The sequence below is a fragment of the Chondrus crispus genome, genomic scaffold (assembly GCF_000350225.1).
Source record: "Chondrus crispus Stackhouse genomic scaffold, scaffold_4, whole genome shotgun sequence".
Taxonomy (NCBI): Eukaryota; Rhodophyta; class Florideophyceae; order Gigartinales; family Gigartinaceae; genus Chondrus; species Chondrus crispus.
The window spans coordinates 517,404-531,797 of record NW_005179249.1 but is presented as its reverse complement, the minus strand read 5'-3'; the positions used below and the strand labels follow the sequence as shown (position 1 = coordinate 531,797).

The following is a 14,394-nucleotide window of genomic DNA, read 5'->3' as shown; positions in this document are numbered from 1 at the left end:
CCGCTCCAACTCCCCTCCCGCTCCCGCGACAGCGCCCGCTCCTGCGCCGCATCTCCTCGTCGCAGACGCTGCGCAGGCTCTCGATGGGCGGTCTGCGCGACCGTGACCGCGCCCGCGAACGCATCCGACACCCGCACGACCCACATAACATCTCCCGCACCCCTAGCTCCATGAGCTTTGCGGACTCCTCCTCCAGCCGCATCTGGTCGAGCACCGGCAGCGCCTCCCTCTCGCCCAGGTCCGCCACGGACGACATTCTCTGGACCAAGTTCGGCGCCAGGAGGGTCGACCGCATCAGGAGGAAGAGGCACTCGTCGTACGCCTGCTCGGATTACGAGGTCTCAGAGTCCGACTCGCTCGTCGAGATCGGCGAGCGCTTGCCGGACCGCCCCAACGCCGTCGCCGAGGAGGATGTCTTCGGCAGGAGGAGGGGTGACTTTGTCAGGGATTTGGATTTCGTCCTCACCCCGAACAACGACCCCGTCCTCGCCGCCGACCTTGACACCGTCTCCAAGCATCATCATGATGATGATACCCTGCGCGATATCAATGCCTACTTGAAGGGCTCGTCTATCGAGCCCCACCACCAATCTACTCCGCACCTTAACCGCATCTCTACTACTCCCACCACCACCACCACCCATCAGCACGATCACACCGAGAACGGCGACGACGACCACCACCACCACCACCCGGGGGACGACGAGGAGGCTACTATCCGCCATATTACGAAAGCCATCGATTCGTCGAAAGGAAGGTTGCGGAAGAGCGCAAATATGAGCAGGGCGTTCCGCACTGTCATCAAGAGCGGCGAGGGCCTTGTGCGCAAGAGCGAGCATCTCAAGGCCACCATCAACAGCGACGATAGCAACGACCCATCCATGATCATTTTGCTCCACCCCACCTCTCATTCCCCCGCCTCAAAACAACCTGTCGACAAGACCAGCACTACCTCAGATGAGGCCGCCTCGCTGGACACATCCTCGAGTGCAGGCGCTCGCCACAACAGCAACACCAACACCACCCTCGGATTTAGCACTAGTATGACGGCCAAGCAATGCGCCGCCACTTTGGAAACACTCCTCCGCGAGATGGGATGCCGCGTATCTCGCTACCCTACAGACCCCCACGACGTCAACCCCGTGCTCAGGTTACGTACCATGCGCGTGCCGCTCGGCGGGCGCCGCATCGACAGAAAAATCAAAATCATTGTCACCATTCGCGAAGAAGACCACATCCGCACCTCGGTCTCCTTCAAGCGCCTGTCCAGCTTGTATAGCAGCAGAAACTCGCACATTCCGCTGTGCACAGAAATTCGCGATCGCTTCCAAAGGGAATGGCCCGCAGTCGTCGAGGCCCTATATATTCGCTTGCCCAACTCCTCCTTGGCACCACCACAGGATCCCATGCCTCGTCAGGAGCCGCCAGCCCGCAGACCCGCTGCTGCAATGTAAAAACATAAACTAAAACAAAATCACCGACTTCTGACGGGAAAAAAAAAAAAAACACACTTTTTGCGACACAGCCTGCGCCTTCTTTATTTGTCCGACTTCCTCCTCCACCGCATTGCACATGCGCTATCTCTCTCTCTCTCTCTCTTTCTCTCTCTCTCTCTGTCGATTTCGCAGCAACTTTCATCTATGCATCGTGCGGTACGCAGTTCGCGCGTGGATGACAAGCACAGGCCTTACAGTCGCAGAATTGATACGGTACCCTGCTTGGGGCGCTGTCGGCTCTCGCGTCTCTGTGGCTGTTGCATGATGTCAGTGTCATTTCCTGCGAACATGCCCTTGGCTCCCCCTACACCAGTATCATGCAATACCACCGCAACCGCACATGTCAGCTCTCTGAAAACCTTGTCAAATACAGGTACACGCCCATGCCGTAGAACGACATGTGCCTTTCACGACGGCGCATGCCGTGCGGCGACCGCGCCTCGCGAGCCCAGCTTTCCGCGTTGCGATCCTAAAGTTTTACATCATTTTTATTATTGCAAATACTACAACACTTTTTCTGACAAGTCTTGGCCTTGGTACTTCTCATAAATCAAGGGTAGTTTTTTTAAAAATAAAAATAAAATATCGCACAACTCCTCTATCTGAGACGCAAATCTTTGTATAGCACGCTGCGTGGATTGCTTCTGCAGCACGCCGACAACATGTTACGAATCAATAATCTGCACCCACATCTACATATTTATTTCTGCCCCGAGGCGCGAGACAATTGTAAATGACCGGTAAGAAAAACTGCAGTACTGCAAAGAATGCAGTGACTCTCCATTTTGCTTGCTTTAAGTATTCTCAAGTCGGATACGCACAACTTTTTGCAACGAGTGGGCGACCGGTGTTGGTGCTTTTCAATCCCACTAAAAAGTCTTGATCTCGACAGCAAGCGAGTGTCGAAAACGGAAAAAGGGATTTCTTCAAAAAAAGAATCCGGTTTATTATTAAAGCCGATGACAAGCAAACGGTGCGCTATATATGACACGAAACGCCCATATTGTACATGCTTATCCTTTCCCCTATCACTTCAACCTGTTCAGAAAATTCTTCCGGTAGGAAGATGCTCACGTCTTGTACATGAAACTATGTCAGTGGGTGTTCATTTCGTGGCGAGCGGTAAAACAAGAACAAAAACAAACAGACAAACCCTTGGCAACGCTTTCCAGAGCGGTTCTACGACATTTTTATTAATTATACACTGCGGATTGCTATATGCGGTATATATTTTTGCGTTAATTCGAAGAGCGATGCCCTTTCCTCCATGTGCATTTCCGTTTTGCCCTACAGTATGAGAGTTATCTTTCCTTGTGCTCTTCCGAGACCCCTCCGCTATATACGCAGCATTAGCCTTTTTTTTATTCGCAAAATCGTTTCAGTTCAGAAGAGGTCAGAGGACAAGCATTTGGTCAAGACTTTGCCTTTTGCGTCACCGAATAGTAAAGACTCAGTGGTCCTGCTTCTTCCTGCTCACAATCCAAAGAACCATTCGCCCTGCTTCCAAGGAGCTTTGCATTTTTTACTATTCTTGAAGGCCGTTTTTTATGTCCTCGAAGAACTCTGCATAACACCTGACAGAAACGCCGAAACGGACCGGGTGCTTTATCTTTGTCATTCTCAAAGTGATGGCGAATGTGGTGTACATGGGCATCGCCCGTGTACCCGACAAACAAATTCTCGTTTCCTGCGTGGCAACCGATTCTCGAGAACAAAGCAAGCAACAGCTGGACTCCATTTTGTCCAGGGTGCTGGTCAGCGGGCGCATTGATGAACACGATCGACTAACGATAGCCGACAAGGATGTGGGAAACATTCACTACAGCGCGGACCCAGCTCTGGTTTACCTAGGTACGAGCCCGCCCACGCAGAAAAAAGCGTTTAGAAAGCCGTCTTCTAATGCCCTGCCTAACGACGTTTGTTCTTTTATGTTGCGCGATGCAGTAATCACCGCGACAAACTACCCACAGCGCACGGCCTTCAAGCTCCTGTCCGAAGCACGCGCAGAATTTGAACAAGAGTTCAAGACAGAGCTTGCGGGAGGGAAGAATGATGGCGTGGCCAAGGTGGCCAAGCCGTTTTTGAAGCGCATGATGGACAGATACGAGGACGTGGCGAGGGAGGATAAGATTTCGAGCGTCGCGTTACAGGTGGACCAAGTGAAGGGGTTGATGCAAACGAACATCCAGGCGGCCTTGAAGGTATGTATGATTTCTCTGCAAGAGCGCGTTGGTACAGATAATAGAGTTTATCTGACGTTTGATTTGCTTATGGACAGAACCAAGAAAACTTGGAAACACTCCTCGACAGCAGCGACACAATGCGGAACGAAGCGAGTACTTTTAATCGGAGCACGAAAGACGCCAAGGAGCGGATGCGGTGGAAGAGCTTGAAGATGAACATTTTCATCTTTGTTCTTGTGCTCACCTTGGCATTGCTGGTTTTGATTCCTCTGTTTATGAAGAAACGCGAGGGCGAAACTAAAGCCTAGAAGCTACTACAAAGCACTTGATGTTTGACAAACGCTTGGTGTGCACAACGGAAGGTGTTGGATGTTTCACAGCGATGTCGGAAACCTTCAGCGGTGATCGAATTCCAATGTCGTCGCGAATGGATCACAAATTGTATCTTGCATAGCCTCATTTTAACCGAAAAAAAAGAAAAAAAGAAAAAAAAAGTTAGGTACAGTAAGACTATCGTGCACCCCCCCATTGTTGCATTGTTGTGTCCCAACTTTGTGCTCACTATTCCTCTCAGAGGGCCAGTGCAAAAAACAAGACAACCTTTCATCATCCGCGACCTCACACTAGATACATCTCCCTCCCCCGTCTCCGACCATGACCTTCCGTCACTCGCCATGACCCGAACCCCTCTCCTCGCGTACGTGTCCACGCCTCGTCTCCAATGCCTGCACCCGCCTTCCTGCCCACCTTCTCGCTCCGCCCGCCCCTCCTCTCCCCATCTCGCAGCGCGCTCCCCCGCCGTCTACGTCTACCTGTCCGCAGCTCGCGCCCGCGCCCCTCCTCCGCCCCACCCCCCACCTCGCGCGCCTCTTCCTCCCCCCCTTCATCCACCGGCCCGTCGAAAACGGTCTCCGTTGTCTTGCTCAACCTGGTCACGGTCCTCTGGGGCACGCAGCATTCCGTCATCAAGCTCGCCGTGGACAGCGCCGACGCCACCCCGGCCTCTCTGAACTGCGCGCGCTTCCTCCTCGCCGCGCTCGTCTCCATTCCCTTTCTGCCGCCCCTCCCAAATCTGCGCCGCCCTCCGCCTGTCTGGACGCGCGGCCTCGAGCAGGCCGCCTGGATGTTTGCGGGCTACGCCGCGCAGGCCGTCGCCTTGCAGACGACCACCGCCGCACGCTCGGGCTTTCTGCTCTATCTCAACGTCAAACTCGTGCCGCTCCTGGCTCGCCTGCTTTATGGGAGGCGCATTGCGCCGTCCGTGTGGGCGTCCGCCGCGCTCGCCCTGGCCGGGACCGTCTTATTGACGTATGACGGCTCGCCACCCGTGGTCGGCGATTTTTGGTCCGTCGCCGCGGCCGCGGCAAGCGCTATGTTCATCGTGCGCATGGAGTGCGCTGCCGCTACCGCGGAACCCGCGGCGGTGTCCGCGGTCGCGATTGGCGGCGTGGCGGCGCTGAGCGGAGTGTGGGCCGTGCTGGATTCGATGTGGGCCGCACCGGCACTCAGTGGGGTTGAGCTCGCGAAGCAGGTGGCCACGGGGCTCGTGCCAGGCTCCCCGGAGACGCTCGCGGGCGTGCTGTACCTGGGCCTCGTGACGACGGCGCTGAGTAACTACTTACAGACGGTCGGGCAGAAGAAGATTCCAGCGGAGAGGGCCGCCGTGCTGTACGCTCTGGATCCTGTGTACGGCGCGATGTTTGCCTACTTGTTGTTAGGGGAGACTCTGGGGGCGCAGGGGATTGCGGGGGCTATGCTGGTGACGATAGCCGCTGTGTGGTCGAACCTGAGTGGAGAGAGCAAGGAGAGGGCATATGCTGAGGGGAGGGCGGAGAAGGGCAAACTCTTGATGCAGGCAGATTTTGAGGCGCTTGACGTGGGCGAGGAGGGCAAGCCTGGGGTTTCAGGAGAGACTGAAGGTTCACGAACTGATTCGCGAACAAGAACGTCGGATGCAAGAGAGAAGCATGATCATGCCGGGAAGTGATGGCAAGATGTTTACGGAGTGTACATAGGCGAGGTTGTCTTGCTTGTCTGATTTTGGTTGCAATGGTGTAACAAGATGCTCGGCCGTAAACTCATATATTATATCAATAGTATTCCACGAAAAGGGCGTAGTTACTGTGCGTTGATAGCATTACCGCTGTGTGTTTGAATGATCACTGACGTGGTTTCACTACGTCTCCAGGATACATTCACATTTTTTTGAGACCGTAAGGTAGAGGTTCTCGCGGAACTCTGTGTATGGGCTTATTCTGATGTCATCGATCTCTCTGAGAATGTCAACTGTCAGACAACGCCCGACGACATGTGGCATGATGACGGCATTCCTTAGATAGACTATCTGCGCACAGAATAATTTGGCACTGTTGTGCGCCCCCTCATCGCGATTGCATGTTTGCGATTGAGTAGATTTTAGCAGTTAGAACACTCAGACACAAATAGTTAGAAAGTATTGAGGGAATGACCATGCGTATCTCTTCTTCTACCGACAGGTCCTTTGAGCGAATACTGCACTGGGGAAAGAGCAGCACAATGACATGTCGAAATCACTCTAATGACGCTGCTAATTTTTAGACGTCCTTGCTGATTTTCTCCGACCCATCGAAGATGAAATCACCTAAGGCGATAAGAGCTGTTTGTAGAGAATCCCGGTAGGAAGAACATATACGTCAATATGTATTCAGCTTCTCCCTCCCCTCAGAGAGAACGGTGCATCTATACTGTACAACTGTATGTACTGCCGCAAATACGACTGGTGTGAAGCGGGGCCAAGGAGTTGTGCTACCAATCCCCGAGACTATGCAATTTTGCTTTCTCTCTTCGCGCACTGCAAAGAGAGGCTCTGATTGCATGATTGCATTCAATGAAGGATTGCGAACAGGAATGCTTTTGCCGACTTATGTACCATATCTTCTAGTTCCTACGGATGGTGCATGACTGCGACCTGTATTGCGTGCAAGGATGCAATCCTTGTATGGTGATTGCAATACCACTTCATATTTGAATGGTCACTGGCGGCTATACAGTACGTCTCTAGGTCTAAATCGCGTTCATTGGGATCGTTCGGTCAAGCTCAAAACGCAATAACCCGAAGCCTTTCTTCTTTGTTTGATTTTACCGTGTCCTCTGTTCCGGGAGAATGAAGAAAAAGCGAGAGAGATATGCAGAGCTTTGTAGTGCCGCCCGAAGCCAATTGTTCTGCTAAGCGAATGGAATTTCGCCAACAGCTATCTCTGTGAGCTCGAAGGGCTCCTGTGCAGATTAAATTAAATTGCGACAGCACGGGCCGCTGGAGGAGAAGCCCGTTGCAAAACTTTAAACTAGCCTCCGCATTCTGTGACCTCTGCCCTTCTCTAGCAGGCATTAAAGCCGACAAAAAGAACAATTGATCTGTCACGCCCCTTTTAACGATGAAGGTTTTTGTTTTGATTTTGTATTTTAAGACATTGAGTATCAGACTGTAAGATAGGGATTTTGATCCTGTACCCAGTGCACTGCATTGCCTTGAGAGCTGCCGAGCGCTCCCCTACAGGGGGGGGGAGGGGGGACGCGCATTCGTGCCGAATTTTTTGTTGCCACGCTTCGATTAGTGCACCCCTCTAGAGGGACAGGAAGACGAAAAACGCCGCGTGTCACATCTGTCACCCTTGCTGTTGTGCTCCCGTCTCTCTTACCACCAAGGTACCTAAAACTCCAACGTTCCTCCCAGCACGAACACCTTTCGCAGTCAATAATCGCTATGGTTCCGCTCCCTAGGAAGACGAAAACCACGCGTATGCGCCAGACTGAGCGCAGAAGCTCGAAATCACCGATCTACAGGCCAACCAAATGTACGGAAATCGATATGACGCAGTCACAGATTAATGCCGTCTCCGAATAGTGCCGGGTTTGTGGCTCCCGCGCGGGGCGGCACTAATGGGTAATGGCCCCTGTAATTTTTTCTTTTCTCCGTGCAGTTGTGAACAGTTTCCATGTCCGGTGTTGTTCGAGCCGTTTCCGCAATCTAGCACATCCTTTCAATTGTCACTTACGGAAGAGCGTAAAGTACGACGATAGAGCAACTCGGAGCATGGACTTGCTCGGGCAGTACACCACTGTTCAAGGTGTCTCCGTCTCAGATTCTTCATCAGGAGATGAGGCTGGCGTTTCCCCCGCCGCCGTCATCGAATCCAAGACTCCGCCACCTGCAACGAAGAAGAAAATCGTTACTGGCATAATTGAGGCCGTCGAAATAGATGCCGCTGAATTTAACGCGAACGAGCGCAGATTCGCAGCACGAGCAGTTGCCGTGGACACTGCCACTCGCAACGCCGCTCAACAACGCCCAGGTCATCGTCCAGACGATTGCAAGAATGACAAGCCAGCGGAATCATCGCGCAAACAAGCCCCACGAAAGCGGGAGCGCTCTTCATCCCCGAAACCATCGGCTAAGAAGCTTCGCGACCAAGGGCCGCTCATACCCACCTCGACTTTCCACGCCAACGAAGCAAAAGACTACCAGGGTCGCTCATGGGTCATGCCCAGCGGCGGCGCGCGGACATTTGCCGACCTTGAGGAGTACACGCCGTACATTCCGAAGCGATGTGCCCGTGAGCTGAAAGGTGCGCATGTCGGCGGCGTGTCTGTTGTCCGTTTTTTTCCAGAGTACGGCCATTTGCTGCTTAGCGCGGGCATGGATGGTAAGGCGCGTGTGTGGAGGACGTCGTCGGGGAAGCTTGTGCGAGATTACTGCGGCCATTCGAAGACCATTCGGGACGTGTGCTTTTCAAACGACGGGCGGCGTTTTCTCACGGCGAGCTACGATGCGACCGTCAAGTTGTGGGATACAGAGACTGGGCGCGTGGTGGGCAGTTTTACAACAGGTGCGGCGCCGTCCTGCGTAAAGTTCAATCCAGAACCGGAGAAGCAGAACGAGTTTCTGGCGGGATGCGCAAATCGAAAGATACTGCAGATTGACGTGCGCAATGCTAACGAGGTGGTGCAGGAGTATGATCAGCACATGGGGGCCGTCAATTCGATTTCATTTGTGGAAGATAACACACGGTTTGTGTCCAGTGCTGACGATAAGGTGCTCCGTGTGTGGGATTACGGTATACCTGTGGTCATAAAGTATGTCAGCGATCCACTAATGCATTCGATGCCGGTGACCGTGTTGCATCCAAATCGCAAATGGTTAGCTTGTCAGAGCATGGACAACAAAATTGCTATATACTCGGCAAGGGATCGTTTTAAGCACAACACGAAAAAAAGGTATGGTGGTCACTTGGTTGCGGGCTACGCGTGTGGTTTGACGTTTTCTGGTGATGGGCGCTTCATCGGCAGTGGAGACAGTCTAGGTCGCTTGTTTTTCTGGGATTGGAAGAGCTCGAGATTGTTTCGAACGCTTCAGGGACACAAGGGAGTTTGTATAGGACTTGAGTGGCATCCGACCAAGCCCTCTCTGGTAGTTTCATGCGGCTGGGATGGCGACATAAAATTCTGGGACTAGACCTCTGACACCATTGTACTTTGCATATCCTTTGCAAGAGTAGACACCATTCAAGGAATTTTTACTCCGTAGATTATCGTAACCGCTCCATCAATTCGAAACTTCCCGTACCGCCCTCATAGACTTGACCCATCGCAACTGCCGCACTCGGACTCTTCATGTCATCGTACGTCCCGTTGAGGGCACTCTCCGTTAGAAACTTAATGCTCGTCTCAAAAGTCATTTTCTGGAAAGGGCTTGGCGTGCTGTTCATTGATTGCCTGTTAAACCCACGATATGACCCTTCGTTCGTCATGTAATCTGCTATCAGGGAGAGATGGCGAATGTCGACAGGGATTCCATTTGCTTTGAAGACAGCGCGTAGCTCCTGTATTAGTGACTGACGGAGAGCTTCCACACCATACCTTTCGAGAATACCATGCATGTCATTTGTCAATAGCCGGTTGAAATCTATGAGTCCCTGTCCTTTCTCTATGATCGCGCAAATGTTTGATCCCTCCGTTACAACGGTGACCCCGTTCGCATCTGATTCCACAAAGCACCGTGATATCTGAGGGACTGCGTGAAGCTTCAAACCGCGTGCGGCTTCTTTAGCAATTCCCGTAATATCAATCCTTCCCCACAACGCGACGGGTAAACCCCAAGTAAAACGTAAGGTCTCGCCGTCTATATCTTGGAAGGACCTGGGGATATAACCAAGATGACCGGAAGCAGAGAGGTCCAGAAAAGCTTTGTCAGGGTTATCCACCACCCCGAAAGTTGGCCTTCTACGTTTCTTTTTCTTTTTCACATTCGACCTCTTCTTTACCTCCATTGGTGTCTCATCTTTTTCCTCATCAGCTTCTCCTAATGTGGCATCCATTTCCTCTTTCATAAGGGCTCTGGTATGCTTCCTTGTGTCTAGTTGTTCCACGTTATCTTCATCGCTCTGCCGTCCTTCTTCGTCCGAAGACGATGCGACACCGAGGTCCGATGTGTCGTCTGCGGTCTCCTCTTGCATATTAGATGGGTCGTTCAGAGCACCACTTGTTTCACTTGTTTCATCATTGTCAGACTCCAGTTGGTCTCCCTCACAAGATTCGGCTTGTAATTCTCTTGGTCTTTCAGCAACATGTTCGTAGGCTGATATCGCCTCTTCCTTAAATCCACCGATATCGGACGACACTTTCCGGAGTTCTTTGTTGACCAAATCGTGAAAACTCTCCAGGAAAAAACGCCCAACGAAAGTTTTGATGGATGCAAACTGTAGTCCAAGTTGCTTCTTGTAAAGGCTCTCTGGAGGAAATTGCAAGAGGATTTCACAAGTCCGTATAGCCCATTGACACTCACCTGGTGAAAGTCGGATTCCTTGCTCACGAACTGATATATTAGTGATCAGGTCGAGCAAATTAATCTTCTGTAACTTCCTGCAGAGGAGTTTTGCCCCGTGTTGTGGATCTTTCGCACATATCGGTAACTTCATGCAGGGAGTTTTTGGGTTCTTTGAAGCTGTCATAAGCAGTTCTCGCAAACGAGGGATACCGAGCGTCACATGTGCAGAACTGGACCCAGTATGATGAAACGTATTCAATGTCATTTGAGTAGATGGCTCCCCTACTCCTTGAGCTGCTACCACACCCACAGCTTCGCCTGGTTCCAAGGCGGCGGACCGATACCTATCATAAAGGAAATCTCGAATGCTTTCTCGATCGCCTGCCGTCGAGCGTTTTACAGTTGCATCAATTGCCGCTTCAAAAGATTCGGAAACGACTCCTGGCTGAGATATAGCCCCAGGAGATAGCTCTTCTAGGAGAGTTCCGCTTCTTCCCATTTTCTTTAGAGTGCCAACGCCTTTTTGGCCCAGACGTTTTGAAGAGTTTTGACCTGGATCTTGCAAACACTGCTGGTTGGCGAGTTGCCATTCAATTTTCGTGTTGAGCCAACGTGATTTTGATGGATCAATACCATCGTCACCATATATGAATTGTAAAATCGTCTGGTCACTGTCGCGGACCGTGTAGTCATAATGTAATCGAATTCCTTCAAGATGCTTGATGAGACAGCGCTGGAGATATCCAGAATTGGCAGTTTTGAGAGACGTATCGAGAAGACCCTCTCTTCCTGACATAGAGTGAAAAAAGAATTCTTGTGGTGAAATGCCTGTGAGAAACCGCCCAGAAACGAAACCACCTGCGTTGGGTGATGCATCAAAGGGCGCAAAACATGGTAAAGTTGCACCACTTCCTCCCATTCGGGGAACTCGTTTTCCTTCGAGAACTGTTGATCCCAAGAGGCATGATATCTGAGCTGAATTCACTGCAGAACCCTTCGCACCGGTATTGGTCATGAGGGCAAAACCGTTCTTCGGAAATGCCTTCCTTAGCGCAGCAGGGATACATTCTTGTGTTACAGCAGAAGAAACTTTGTTTAAGGCCGTCTTCATAGATGTGTCAAGTCGGTCCTCTGCTTCTTTTCCATCTCTGCGAATCATTTCTTCAATGAGTGTGCGCGCTTCTGGAAGCGATTTCGCTGTTCTGACTTGCTGATCAGTTTGGCTCATCTCTGCGTAAACAGCATTGGTCACGTCAGCTCCTATCGTTTCAGCTGCTTCCGCAAGAATTTTACGCCGCTTTAGGTCGCCGTGCTCTTGCAATAGTAGGTCATCAACCCCTGTTGTATGCCCATGGGATCTGATAAAGAACACACATAAGCGACTCATAGCGCTGAGAAAGGCGTCTGACGCGTCACAACCATATGCTTCTTGAATCGCGTGAACAATGCCATACATGGCAGCACCCAAAGAGCTCTTGTCAATGACACCTCGTAGTAACAATCCATGGCGGAAAAGGATCAACGATTCCTCCTTTCCGATTACATTTGATTTTGTTCGCGTGCCGGCTTCAAGGTTCAGACCTGGTCGTCCGTTTCGCACGACAAAGAGAATAGCAGATATCAGTTGCTTCCCAGTCCATAGCCTCTGCGGTTTGTACAATGCCGGCTCTGGAATTATGTACTTTGTTCCATGTCTGGCCGGGCAATTCATCAATTTTTCCGTGGCGGCATATAGAAATTGCGTGAACTCCTCTCTTTCCATGAATGTGTCTCGCCGACTCAGAAGTGTCGCTGCAGCGATGTGATCTTGAATCAGTCCACGTATTGGAGCCCCAGAGGTTGGGACGATGTAGTGTTTGCTGCTAAGCAGAAGTTCCTCTGCTTCAGCCCGGGCAAGATAGTCTTGTGGTACATGCACGTTCATTTCATCTCCATCGAAATCAGCGTTGTAGGACCCACAATTGGCATAATGGAATCGGAGAGTGCGATCTTTAGGTAAGACACGGACTTTGTGAGCCATAATTGACACTCGATGCAAAGTTGGCTGCCTGTTAAATAAAACCACGTCCCCCGTCCTCAGGTGACGGTGCACTCGCTTCGGGACTGAGGTCCCTGCAGAGCTTATACCGCTCATCCCCGCTGCCTCCGAAGCAGCATCTCCGTTGTGCAGCCCGTTAGTTTTTGAGCTGCCATTCTCGATCTGGTTCTGAAGTAAAAGTCCAGCTTGGGCAACCAGTCGCCGACGGTCTTGTGATGAGCGGAACTTGACAACACGGTGATTCCCAGTCGTTGTCCAGTCTTCGACGGCTACAGCCCCCGGATAAACATCTGGCCCATTCAGCACAGCAGCTTGCATTTCCTTTAAGTTTGTTGCGATGACAGGCTCGGGGACTGTCAAAAGTTTCGCAAAGCTCTCTGGTATCCCAAGCTCATTCGTATCGAGGAAGACGTCTGGACCGATTACAGATCTACAACTATAATTGACGCGTTTTCCCATCATGTGCTTTCGAAAAAGCCCAGCCTTGGCCTCAATTTGTTGTCGAATACCTGTCATTTGCACCCGTCCAGAGCTTGCAGACATGCCAGCGCTGTCATAGAGGTCTCCCAAGGCCTCTTGCATGTTGCTCATGGCTTCTGCAAACCTCTTCTTTGACGGTCTTTCGACTTCCTCTGCTTCATTATCCGAGTCGTCAGAAGCAGCCTCTGGTCTTAACCCTTGCTCGTTAGCCTTCATAATGACTTCAATTTCCGTGAGAATCCGCTGGAAAAAGATGTTTTGCGGGTGCTCAGAAGCATAGTCCATGGTCCCTACGGTTTGAGTCGGCCGAAATCTCGAGGGGGGGACAAGCGCAACTTTGACAAATAAGCGCCGATGCCCCGAAGACTCCCCAACGGCATCCAGAGACCTCCCCTGTAAACCAAAGAGTAATTCAAACAGGCTAGGGTAGGTCTTCCATAAGGCAGCGATGTGGCTTTCAATCTCGGTCGGCGACAACAATATCTGCGTGCTGGATTCAGAGTAAAACAGGCGGCCGCGACCACCAACTCTCACAGAAGTAGCCGCCTTGCCGCAATTAGGACAAGCAGCCATAAACTTCAAGATGATATCTTGGGTGTGTTTCCACCCCACAGAGCGTAGCTTCAGTAATCGGTTTGCAGCTGCTGCTTCTTTCCAAGCAGCGTGGGCTGATTGTAGGATTTTTTTTTCGACAAGTTCCGCGTCGTTGGATCCTAGATGCTGGACATACTTCGCAATCGGTTTCGGTAAGCCCCGAAGATAAGCCCTCCAATTGAAAATAATGCTGCTATTGAGCCTTTCTGAGTCCGGCTGTTCCGCGAGAGATTTTTCATCGTTGGGAGTTTTCCGCCGGCGTAAGACAATGAATGAGTACACAGCATGACCGCACTTTGGCATGCCGGCGTCCTCAAAGTACAAACGTGCCAAATGCAACTTAAGATCTCTGGGGTTCATACGCAGACATTGGCAATTCCAACATGAGCATTTCATTATTTGGATGATGAGCTTGATAAGCAACGGGTTGGGAAGAGGTACAGGCAGTTCAATATGACCGAAATGGCCGGGGCAGTTGATGTATCCCAAGCCGCAGGTCGGACATGGCCCATCCTTATACGAAGAAGGACCTAAGGCGGGGTCGTAGAGGCCTCTTGAGATTGGTCTGCCAAGTTCATCGAATGCGAAGGGGGAGGTGAGGCGACGTACACTCAGGCGCAGGGCCTCCTCTTCAGAATAAAAGCCGAAGCGGAGCTTGTCGACTACGTGGGCGACGTCGATGCTGCGTGGGTCTATCGTATCCAAATCCATTCTTAGTTGTTAGAGAGCAAGAGTCTGACTGCGTCCCCGTCGAAAGTTTTAAAACGAAACCGCATGAAGGCTATAATGGTAGGGGGCTGA

At 51.5% G+C, this 14,394-nt stretch overlaps 6 protein-coding genes; 3 read left to right on the top strand and 3 right to left on the bottom strand.

The window, feature by feature from the left end:
• Nucleotides 1-2,851: 2,851 nt before the first annotated feature.
• On the top strand, nt 2,852-4,187 carry CHC_T00010183001 (VAMP7b). XM_005717914.1 is given in 5 exon segments: nt 2,852-3,124; nt 3,125-3,347; nt 3,441-3,697; nt 3,775-3,987; nt 3,988-4,187. 3 exon segments carry the CDS (start codon nt 3,125-3,127, stop codon nt 3,985-3,987), a joined length of 693 nt encoding a protein of 230 aa, XP_005717971.1. The 5' UTR covers nt 2,852-3,124; the 3' UTR covers nt 3,988-4,187.
• A 213-nt stretch (nt 4,188-4,400) lies between these two features.
• On the top strand, nt 4,401-5,666 carry CHC_T00006289001 (hypothetical protein). Its single transcript, XM_005717913.1, has one exon. The coding sequence runs from the start codon at nt 4,401-4,403 to the stop codon at nt 5,664-5,666; it is 1,266 nt and encodes a 421-aa protein (XP_005717970.1).
• An 11-nt stretch (nt 5,667-5,677) lies between these two features.
• CHC_T00006288001 (hypothetical protein) lies at nt 5,678-5,761 on the bottom strand. The gene has a single exon (XM_005717912.1). It carries the CDS (start codon nt 5,759-5,761, stop codon nt 5,678-5,680), a length of 84 nt encoding a protein of 27 aa, XP_005717969.1.
• Nucleotides 5,762-7,604: 1,843 nt separating this feature from the next.
• Nucleotides 7,605-9,170, top strand: CHC_T00006287001 (hypothetical protein). The gene has a single exon (XM_005717911.1). The coding sequence runs from the start codon at nt 7,605-7,607 to the stop codon at nt 9,168-9,170; it is 1,566 nt and encodes a 521-aa protein (XP_005717968.1).
• A 30-nt stretch (nt 9,171-9,200) lies between these two features.
• CHC_T00006286001 (hypothetical protein) lies at nt 9,201-10,170 on the bottom strand. XM_005717910.1 is given in 2 exon segments: nt 9,201-9,243; nt 9,244-10,170. 1 exon segment carries the CDS (start codon nt 10,168-10,170, stop codon nt 9,244-9,246), a length of 927 nt encoding a protein of 308 aa, XP_005717967.1. The 3' UTR covers nt 9,201-9,243.
• A 14-nt stretch (nt 10,171-10,184) lies between these two features.
• CHC_T00006285001 (hypothetical protein) lies at nt 10,185-14,369 on the bottom strand. Its single transcript, XM_005717909.1, has 8 exons — nt 14,334-14,369; nt 13,884-14,217; nt 13,196-13,667; nt 12,751-13,138; nt 11,560-12,675; nt 11,016-11,511; nt 10,415-10,922; nt 10,185-10,371 (listed from the first exon to the last, which is right to left on the bottom strand). The coding sequence occupies exons 1-8, from the start codon at nt 14,367-14,369 to the stop codon at nt 10,185-10,187; spliced, it is 3,537 nt and encodes a 1,178-aa protein (XP_005717966.1).
• Nucleotides 14,370-14,394: the final 25 nt, after the last annotated feature.

Bases quoted from the DNA above. Each gene is read 5' to 3' on its own strand.
- CHC_T00006289001 (XM_005717913.1), top strand. From the start codon at position 4,401: ATGCCTGCACCCGCCTTCCTGCCCACCTTCTCGCTCCGCCCGCCCCTC.
- CHC_T00006288001 (XM_005717912.1), bottom strand. From the start codon at position 5,761: ATGAGTTTACGGCCGAGCATCTTGTTACACCATTGCAACCAAAATCAG.
- CHC_T00006285001 (XM_005717909.1), bottom strand. From the start codon at position 14,369: ATGCGGTTTCGTTTTAAAACTTTCGACGGGGACGCA. The intron at 13,668-13,883 runs GTCATGCTGTGT...TCCTACAATCAG, and splicing joins CGCCGGCATGCCAAAGTGCG to CCCACGCTGCTTGGAAAGAA. The intron at 12,676-12,750 runs GTCAAGTTCCGC...AACCAGATCGAG, and splicing joins CGACTGGGAATCACCGTGTT to AATGGCAGCTCAAAAACTAA.
- CHC_T00010183001 (XM_005717914.1), top strand. From the start codon at position 3,125: ATGGCGAATGTGGTGTACATGGGCATCGCCCGTGTACCCGACAAACAA. The intron at 3,348-3,440 runs GTACGAGCCCGC...TGCGCGATGCAG, and splicing joins CCCAGCTCTGGTTTACCTAG to TAATCACCGCGACAAACTAC. The intron at 3,698-3,774 runs GTATGTATGATT...GCTTATGGACAG, and splicing joins ACATCCAGGCGGCCTTGAAG to AACCAAGAAAACTTGGAAAC.
- CHC_T00006287001 (XM_005717911.1), top strand. From the start codon at position 7,605: ATGGCCCCTGTAATTTTTTCTTTTCTCCGTGCAGTTGTGAACAGTTTC.
- CHC_T00006286001 (XM_005717910.1), bottom strand. From the start codon at position 10,170: ATGCAAGAGGAGACCGCAGACGACACATCGGACCTCGGTGTCGCATCG.